Source organism: Gopherus evgoodei, chromosome 16, assembly GCF_007399415.2.
Source record: "Gopherus evgoodei ecotype Sinaloan lineage chromosome 16, rGopEvg1_v1.p, whole genome shotgun sequence".
NCBI lineage: Eukaryota > Metazoa > Chordata > Testudines > Testudinidae > Gopherus > Gopherus evgoodei.
The window spans coordinates 20,928,639-20,938,703 of NC_044337.1; the positions used below are offsets into that span (position 1 = coordinate 20,928,639).

The 10,065-nt window shown below is 44.9% G+C and overlaps 1 protein-coding gene across 1 annotated transcript; it reads left to right on the forward strand.

Annotated features, from left to right (window-relative positions):
• Nucleotides 1-8,318: 8,318 nt before the first annotated feature.
• LOC115636255 (putative UDP-GlcNAc:betaGal beta-1,3-N-acetylglucosaminyltransferase LOC100288842) lies at nt 8,319-9,425 on the forward strand. The gene has a single exon (XM_030536147.1). It carries the CDS (start codon nt 8,322-8,324, stop codon nt 9,423-9,425), a length of 1,104 nt encoding a protein of 367 aa, XP_030392007.1. The 5' UTR covers nt 8,319-8,321.
• The last annotated feature ends 640 nt before the right edge of the window (nt 9,426-10,065 follow it).

Genomic DNA, 10,065 nt, shown 5'->3' on the forward strand with positions numbered 1-10,065 from the left:
AGCAGAGGAGTAAGGGGAGGGGCAGGGTTACACTCACTTTACTGAGTATAACTGGACCTCTGTGCCTTGATTTCCCAATCTATAAACAGGGAGAGCAAGACAGACGCAGTCACCTGACAGATTTTCTGGGGATTAACTAGTTAATATTTGGACAGTGCTTTGAAGACTGATCGTGCTAGGGAAATACTCCAAATTGTGAAGCTTTAGCCCAGGGGTTCTCAAACTGTGGGTTGGGACCCTCAGGGGGTCGCGAGCTGTCAACTTCCTAAATCCTGCTTTGCCTCCAGCATTTATAATGGTGTTAAATATACTTAAAAGTGTCTTTAATGCAGGGGTAGGCAACCTGTGGCACGGGTGCCGAAGGTGACACGCAAGCTGATTTTCAGTGGCACTCACACTGCCCGGGTCCTGGCCACCAGTCTTGGGGGGCTCTGCATTTTAATTTAATGTTAAATGAAGCGTCTTAAACATTTTTTAAAACCTTGTTTACTTTACATACAATAGTTTACTTATATATTATAGACTTATAAAAAGAGACCTTCTAAAAACGTTAAAATGTATTACTGGCACGCGAAATCTTAAATCAGAGTGAATAGATGAAGACTTCGGCACAGCACTTCGGAAAGGTTGCTGACCCCTGTTTTAACGTATAAGGGGAGTCACACTCAGAGGTTTGCGATGTGAAAGGGGATCACCAGTACACAAGTTTGAGAACCACTGATTTAGCCTTTTCCTTGGTTCCTTCCTCTCCTGTTCATTTTCTTGCATTTACAAGCACTAGAAAGACATCCTCTGATTTAGGACACTTTCCATTTTTCACTCCTCTCCTCCCCTTTAAAACCTCCCCTCACCCTACTCCTAGATTGAATACATAATAGGCCTAATTAAATAGCAATTAACAATGGGGGAACCATAAAGGAATCATTCACTAGAGCACTTTTGGGGAGATCAATCAAGCAATCAGCGCAGCTTGTTACAACACAAAAACACATTTCACAAGACGTAGGTATTTTCAGACTGTTAACACTGGGCACGTCGTTCTAGCCCCACCTCCATTTGCCTGTGCCCGTCATAACCTTAAACACCAGGGGCGCTGCTGTCAATGCCACAGGACCCCGTGCAGGTGTTGGAAAGTGCAAATCATCAAGACTTCTGAGCACACCCAAAAAAACCCAGAGCATCTGTGGGAAAAGATCTCTTCCACATGCCAAGAGGCCCAGACATTCTCTCCAAACCATTCCATCCATGGGACCAAATCAAGAGGGATGGTGTCGAGCCATCAGAGGGGCTCTGCTAGGAACAATGGGAATCAAGGGCACAGTAAGTGTTTGGTGCCCTGCTCAACTGGAGATTCCCCCACCATTAGCATAAAGGAAGCAAAGGTTTTGCCCATCCTTCCTTGCAGGCTTTCCAGGGTGCTACTGCTGGATTTGGCTAATAGGCCAAACTTGAAGCCTATGCAAGAATGCATTGAAGTGACCAGAGTACCAGTCACTGGGCCCCAGTGAACTGTATAGTCAAGTCAACTCAAAGCCAAGAAGGGAGGGCGGGGAAAACCAATCCATGTATCAATTCTCTGTCACGGCTAATGGCCCATCCAGGCGGGGGGGGGCTCTAGACATTTCGCCGCCCCAAGCAGCATGCCGCAGGGGACACTCTGCTGGTCGCCAGGAGGGCGGCAGGCGGCTCCGGTGGACCTCCCGCAAGCGTGCCTGTGGAGGGTCCACTGGTCCCACGGTCCGCTGGTCCCACCGCTTTGGTGGACCTCCCGCAGGCGTGCCTCCTGCTTGGCATGCTGGGGCCTGAAGCTGCCCCTGCATCCAGCCCATCTTAAACAGGGCACCAGCAAGAAAAGAAGTATTGTAGACTGGAGCACGTCTCCACTTTTTCCATCATCAGTTTTTCCCTCTGTCTCAGAGATGGTTGCAAAACAAACAAACCATTTAAAAAATACCCCCAAAAGAGTGAGGGGGGAAAACCTGACCTTTGCTAGAGGCTTTGGATACAATCCCAATGGCACTTAACCTGGGGAGATGTAAGACAGGGATGTCTGTGAGTGGAGAGGACAGCAGAGAGGCAGCCTGCTACAGCTGCACTTCAGTTTGTCACTACAAATTTATCTAGAGACATGATCTAATGGGATTGAGCACAAGACTAGACTCCAGGAATCATCAACTGCTAATCCTGGCTCTGACACCGATTTACCAGGCAGACTTAGGCAAGTCACTCTCACTGTCAGTTTCCCCATCTATATAACAAGGGATGCTATTGACCTACCTCCCAGGGGACTTGGTGATGGTAAATATTTGCAAAGCACTATGAACCGGAGAAGCCAGGGAGATGCCCCAAATGCAGTACCAAAATCCATGTCAGCATAGGCAGAAATATCTGATCTGCACTGGAATGTCCTCCACAATGTAGTTCCTAGGGCAATGGCTTTCAAACTTCTTAGGCTGTGTACCTCTTCCAAACCATGTAGTCTACCATGTACCCCCATCTGAGACAAAGTCATAATATACCTATGAAAACAGAAAGGGTGGGGGGAAGGTCTGTAAAGAAGAAGACAATGCTTTGTCCGCTGTTACAGGATTTTTCTTGCATATCCCTTGAAGAGAACTCGCATACCCCAGCTGAGCCTATTCCAAGCCCAGGGCAAGAGGTTCTCCACAGTAACAGGATTGTGATGACTAGATATTTAAAGAAACCCCACTCTAGTACAAGACACCGGACCCTAGGGAGGCGGGAGTAGAAGCCACTTTTGTTCTAAGTCTAGTGGCTTCTGATTGGCACCAGATTCCTAGATGGACGATGACCCTTCTCCATGCACTAGGGTAACAATGTGCTTCCTGCCACCGCCTGAAAAAAGACTGAAGTGTCTTCGGGTTTGTTGGGCTTTTGACCAATTTTGTGGAGCTGAATGCTCACAAACAGCCCTACAATAACAGAGCAGTGCACGCAGCCCAGAGCTCGTAAGCAACCCAACAGCAAAGCAGTATGTACGCCAGCTAGGAGATGCTGTATTTTTAAAAGGAGACATGTCAGTCTGGTGAGATTTGAGTTTCATTTAATTAATGAAAAATTCCCAACTTGTACCTCCTACATGCAACCATTCAGGTTCCTCTTTGCCCAGATCTTTGGCTGTCAGCTGCTTCTTGCCTGCGCTCTGCCCTCTACTCCAGGGTGGCCAAAGTGTTGCTGAAGAGCCGCATGTGGCTGCGGAGAAGTTAATATGCAGTTCCTTGTACAGGCACCGACTCTGGGGCTGGACCTACAGGCGCCAACTTTGCAATGTGCCTGGGGTGCTCACTGCTCAACCCCCAGCTCTGCAACAGGCCCTGCCCCCACTCCACCCCTTCCCACCCTCTCCCCTGAGCTTGCTGTGCCCTCGCTCCTCCCCCTCCCTCCCAGAGCCTCCTGCACACCATGAAACAGCTGATCGGGAGCAGGGGCGGCTCCAGGCACCAGCATGCCAAGCGTGTGCCTGGGGCGGCAAGCCGCGGGGGGCGCTCTGCCAGTCGCCACTAGGGCGGCAAGCAGGGTGCCTTCGGCAGCTTGCCTGCGGAGGGTCCACTGGTCCCGAGGCTTCGGACCCTCCGTGCTTGGGGCAGCAAAATGTCTAGAGCCGCCCCTGATCGGGAGGTGCGGGGAGAGAGCAGGAGGCACTGATCAGCGAGGCTGCCGGTAGGTGGGAGGCGCTGGGAGGGAGCGGATGAGGGGCTGCTGATGTATTACTGTGACTCTTTGACAACGTACATTGGTAAATTCTAGCTCCTTCTCAAGCTCAGGTTGGCCACCCCTGCTCTACCCCACTTCCCTAGCACCGTTCAGGGGCCTGACTGCTGGGAACCTGGCAGTCCTTTCCACTTATAAATTGCCCTGCAAGTCCCATGTGGATCAAGTGGTGGCGATGACTTCCTTTCACCACTTCAGGAAAGTTGCCAGATTCAACTATCACCCCTGCGGATGCCATCAGTGCTTGCCACATGACTCTTCTAATTCCCTGTGGTTGTACATCCAGTAAACTTCAGCAGTGCCTGTAGGCCATGCTGAGATTAATAAAAGCAAAGGCTCCGTTACACTCATTCTTCAGACACTAAATACTCAGGAATCACTGAAGCCATCAATGAAATGCAGCCTCTTCTGCGGTGGGACACAGCAGTTGTTTAACAGGACACAGCAGCATTACATAACTGTTTAGGACAAAAGGCAAAAAGAATCCCATCGACTTGGAACTCCAGAGTCAATTTTAGTTTGGCAGAATGTAACAACTGCTCTGGCATTTAGCCAGTGCCGTCAGATGCCACCAGTGTGGTGCTCTGCTCTGTCCAATGTTGATATCAGCTGCGTGCATATGTTCCCTGTGTGTTTCCCAGGCTCTGCAGATCGCTGGCACAGCAGACCCCGAAAGAACCACCAACAGCCACAGACTCCGATAAGGTACAAAGGCACCTGGCCAGGTTTATTGGCAAATGAAGCACAGGAATAGTTCATCTTACTAGTTCTACCTTAACATCCCTGCCATCTTACTGGACGGCCTTAACATCCCTGCTCTTACAAAAAGAGCACTGGACCGTTAAGGGCTACAAGTTACAAGAACTTTGATTTTGCATCTTTTGATTTTGCATCTTTTGCACCCTTTGTCCACAGGGTCTAGGGTCAGCTTGCCTACATTCGCTTGGAGAGCACACAAGTTATACTTCAGCCAAACACAAGTTATTGGTCTCAATACAAGGGTAAGCGGATGAAATTTCACGGCCTGTGCTTTACAGGGAGGCCAGACTGGCTGATCTAATGGTCCTTTTTCACAGGGTCCTAGAGCCCAGGCTCCAGTCCGAGCCCGAATATCTGCACAGCAGTTAAACAGCACCTTAGCCCATGCCTTGCAAGCTGGAGTCAACTGACAGGGGCCAGCTGCATGTTTTTAATTGCAGTTGCAGACATATCCTCAGGGTCCTTCACAGCTCCCTCTGCAGCAATCCCAGCTATGGTGACTTGTCTAGGATCCTCATAGTCTCATCTTCCCATGAGCCAAACCCTGGGTCCACAGCCTGACGCGCAATCACATTCTCTGACCCAGGTAATACAGCTCCACTTCACTGTCCTTTATCTCCCGGGGCTTCCCTTTGAGACAGCCTTTCTGCTCTGCAGTATGAAACACTGCCCTCCGCTGGCCATGTCTCAAATCACATCACAGTTCTTTCTCTGTGTTTTCATAGCCATGGGAAGAGCGTATTCAGAGATACCAATGCACTGGCACCTGAATTGCAAGGAGAGCAGTAAGTACTTCTGTGGTGCTCAAGAAGGCAATTATCTTAGATTCCAGAAACTGGAGGAGATTATGAGGGAGAAATGCTAGTTCCTGCACAGTTAATGTTGCAGGAAGTTTTCCATTCTATGCTCAATTTTGACTGCCCCCCCTTTATCAAAAATCAAATAAAAATCCACCCCAAATTTCAGACATTATTTTCTGCATGTGTAGGCATGCCATTGGACAGCTGGAGGAACACACGGAAGAGGCCGATCAAAAGCATCCCTCCATCGAACAGTACTCAAAGCAAAAGGTAAAAATTATAGGGACTTAACACAGAGGATGCCAAAAGTGGACCAGGATAGACAAGAGTGCGGGTGCCTAGTTCATGCTTTAAGCAACATCTGTTACCATGGGAAAGACTCAAGTTTCTGGAAGGTTTGAAGCAAACTAGATGGTTGGAGAGTTAAGAGCAGCCAAGATGGAAGAAAAAAAAAAAGATGGTTCATTTTTTTGTTTGTTTCTCCTCTCTCAGGAGTAGCTTGAGCTGGAAAATCTCATTTCATTTTGTTCACATGGCATTACCGTGAAATGGTACCTTTGAGTATCATTGGGGAGTTAATTATTTAAAGTCAAATTCCTCCCACTGATGCAGCTCCCATTGTCTTCATTAGGAACTGCATCCATGCACGTGGGTGTAGAATTTAGCTTATAGTTAGGAATGGTACCTGCTGGCCTTTATAGGCTGTACGAAGCCTGCACGAGCCAGCTTATATCCATGCTGCACATTCCCAAGCTGTAGAGCTGAGAAAAATAGAGATGTTGCAGAGGAAATTACGGCACCCTAAGTTAGACTATGACCAGGATACAAGGTTGAATCAGGAATCATAGGTTATTAGGGTTGGAAGGGACCTCAGGAGATCATCTAGTCCAACCCTCTGCTCAAAGCAGGACCAATCCCCAAATGACCCCCTCAAGGATTGAACTCACAACCCTGGGTTTAGCAGGCCAATATTGTTACCGTTATGAAAAGCATCATACACAAGTGCCAAGGTTTCATTTCTATGTCTTATCAAACAACAGCACCTGCAATAGAACCCCCTGAACACCACTCTGGGAACATCAGCTCAGTATTATTCACCATTCATCACCAGCTCCACTGTGTGTTAGAGGTGCCATCCAAGCACAGACCCAACCCAGCCTGTGAAGCAAGCCAGGATCATACCACCAGGTGGCAGGACAAGAACAGAAGCTACAGCTACACAAGGACATTTATGTCAAAGGCTGCAGAGCCCAGGAATGACAGAAATCAAGAACTTCACCAAGTAAGAAAAGATAACCACAACATTAAGTTGTGCTCGCATTGTCTTAAATTAGGAAATGTGAAGTTGGTCCCTTTTTTTCATAGATTTTGCTCTGCAGCAACAACTTTACAGAGTAAAGCATAGAAAGCAGGTGGGCAAATCTTATTGACCACATCAGCTTGTTTACAGGATCTAGCACCAACATAAAAGGATTTTCACAATGCAGCTCCACAATAGCTCTGTGTGAACAGAGGCATGGGCCTTTCATGAACTCATCCTCCACAGACCCAGTATTGATCTCAGAAATTGCAGAATAGAGTAACATACAAGTGCCTCCCTCTAAAACATAAAACCCACGCAAGTTGGGCATGTATAACACAACTTTATTGCATTAGTACTAGTGTAGCCTAACACTGTAAAGCAGATCAATGTCAATGTTGCTTTATTCTTTTAGGAAGGGTGTCCCTTTTAGAGGGCAAATATATTTCTATTCAGGTCTCCCCTCCCTCTGTGTATCAGAAATTAATAAAAGGAATGGCTAGAATTCTAATTACTTCAGATTTTATGCAGCTGCAACATGCAGATTGTCCCGGATTGTATTTCCTTTCACAGTCAGGGGAAGTAAAATGTGCAGTGGATCTAGTTACTAGCAGGTAACCTGAGCCTGACAGACCTACATACAACCCTGCCTCTTCAGTGTCAGACGTGGAAACATTGCTTATAAATGTAAAAAAGAAATTTCGTCTAAAAAGGTTCCAGTGATCTTGACAGCACATATAGTTTACTGGTACCATGCAGGTAAGTGCTTTCTATCATTTAGCTATGGTATACAGTGCAAGAGGAGACAATTTAGAATTGTAAATGTTACCTTGGGTCATCAGCTACAATAGGACTGCGCTGACTCCATCCCACTTACTAATGAATATGCCAAGAGTAAAGTAACTGGAAAGTTGGTTAATTTTAGTTATTTATGCTAGAAACCATGACTACAAAAAAACATGAAAAAGCAAGACCATATCTACTAAATACAGCTTGTACAATTATGTTAAACTAAGAAGTGGAAGTCTAAAGTGATATTTTCCCAAGGTAAAGCAGCCCAATCCCTTGGGATATTTAAAATGAGACCAGGCAGAACATTAACAGATATACAATAGGACACAGTCCTAATTAGTAAGAAGATCATCTAGATGAAATGATCAATTTCTTCCAACTCTAATTTCTGGCATTCTGAATGAGAATAAGTCTCTATAATTAACAAGTCACAGAGACTTTCCTCTTTAGTTCACAATAATTCTTCAAGTTGGGTATTTAAATATCACAACATATCACAAGTTGGGCATTTAAATATCACAAAGACTTTGCTGCATAAAGCTTTTAAAATTATCCAACTTATGCTGGAGCACATTGTGTAAGCTCTTGGGTCACTGGGAAAACTGACACCAATAAATTAGACCAAATTCAGAAAATATTAGCATGTTAATGTATGTTGCCACCATTTCCATATGCTGAACAGAGTAGGCCTGACAGACTAATGGACTTACCACACTTTTCATCCATGGATCTTTTAGCCCTTCACAAAATGTGGGCATCATTCTGTGTTTAACAAATGGGGAAAGTAAAGACCAGAGAGGAAACATAATTTGTCCAGAATAGCAGAGCAGAGAAACAGAACCAGGATGCCCTGGCTCAACATTACCCTGTATGATATGAAATGACAATCCTGATAATCAGTTAGAGGTAAAAGTGAATGTCCATCTCTTCTCCAGGTGATGTTCTGTAGGCTTCGGACACATCAGTGGTGTTTTATTATATTCAACATCATGCTTTTCCATGCTTTGTTGTTTGGAGGAGATTTGCTGGAGGAATACTTTCTACATTCACTACCTGTCAAGTACACTGACATGAAAATTCTCAAAATCAGGGAGAAGGCCAGGAAATTAGACATGGATTCTCTAAAGACCAATATGTCCAAGTCTTACATCATCAGCAGTACAGACGTGTGCTCAGATCAAGAGGTATTTCTGCTTGTTATTGTGTGCAGCAGCCCAGAAAACAGAACAAGGCGTAACCTGATCAGGCAAACATGGGGTAATGTGACAGGCATCAGGAGGTATGCTGTACTTACTTTGTTTGCTTTAGGAAAACCAGCTTCAGAAGCCATCCAGTTAGACATCAGTGAAGAATATCAAAAGCATGGAGACATCATTGAAGGAAACTTCCTTGACTCTTTTGAGAATCAGACACTGAAGACTGTGATGAGCATGGAGTGGACTGTAACATTCTGTTCCACCGCAAGATTTATTCTCAAAACCAATGAAGAAATGTTTGTCAACATTCCAAGTTTGGCTGACTACTTGCTTAACTTAAGAACACATCTCGAGGATATTTACATTGGAAGGGTCATTCACCAAGATATGCCTGACAGAAACCCTCAAAGCCATAGCTTTGTTTCTCTCAGTCAATATCAAGAAGAGTATTACCCAGATTACTGTAGTGGACCAGCTTTTGTCATTTCTCAGGATGTTGCTCGGAAGATATACATTGTTGCCAAGGAAACACCAGTTTTGCTTCCTCCCGATGTCTTTGTTGGAATCTGTGCTAAGAACGCTGGCATCGTACCCATTCAAAGTTCTAGATTTTCTGGGAAAAAGCACATTAGATACAATCGATGTTGCTACAAATTCATTTTCACCTCTTTTGAAATGAAAGATGAGCTATTTAAAGAATGGAGGGAGATAAGTGATGGAAAAGACTGCACTTTACTGGAAACTTATTATGGGCTGGTGTCCTGCAGAGTCTTGACCTACTTTGACAAGTTTAAACATTTTAACATAGAAACAATAAAAAATGAGGCTTTGCATTTTATCAACTAAGATTTAATTCCTCTACGTGAAGAAACTCTGTACTTACACCTTTAACTGTCATTTTTCCTGTTAGAAAGTTCATCTTATCTTTCACCTTTTGCTTTGAACATTTCCTCTCAATGTTAGTTTTTAAATGTGAAAGTTCCCCCCACCCCACCCTGACAGTGAATTATTCCTGATGCTAAAAAAGGACATGTGTTTTGATTCAGTAATTTATAATGAGTGCATTGGATGTGATTTTTTCACATAAAGAATGTAGAACTGCATGCAATTCTTATTTTCTAAGTAAAAACTGTTTTAAAGAATTGGTGTATATCCACTGTTTTTTCATGTCATCTACTTCTTTGCCCCTCTATGCAGCAACTAATTTTGATCCAATTTGACTGAGTGGTGCATCATTCAATCCCAAACTACCTTGCAAAATATGGAAATCATATCACTCTCCAGTGAAATGTAGCTATCTCTGCATCCTTTTAACAGTGTGGGACAGAATGAAGAATACAGCACCCTGTTGAAACTACCAGGGAAACAACTTGATAAGCAGATTTTACACAGAATACCCAACCTAACTGTCCTGTATTTAATGATCACAAGCAGTCATGACCTCAGTTTATATTTCATTCAGAAGACATGGCCTGTAGCAGCCCTG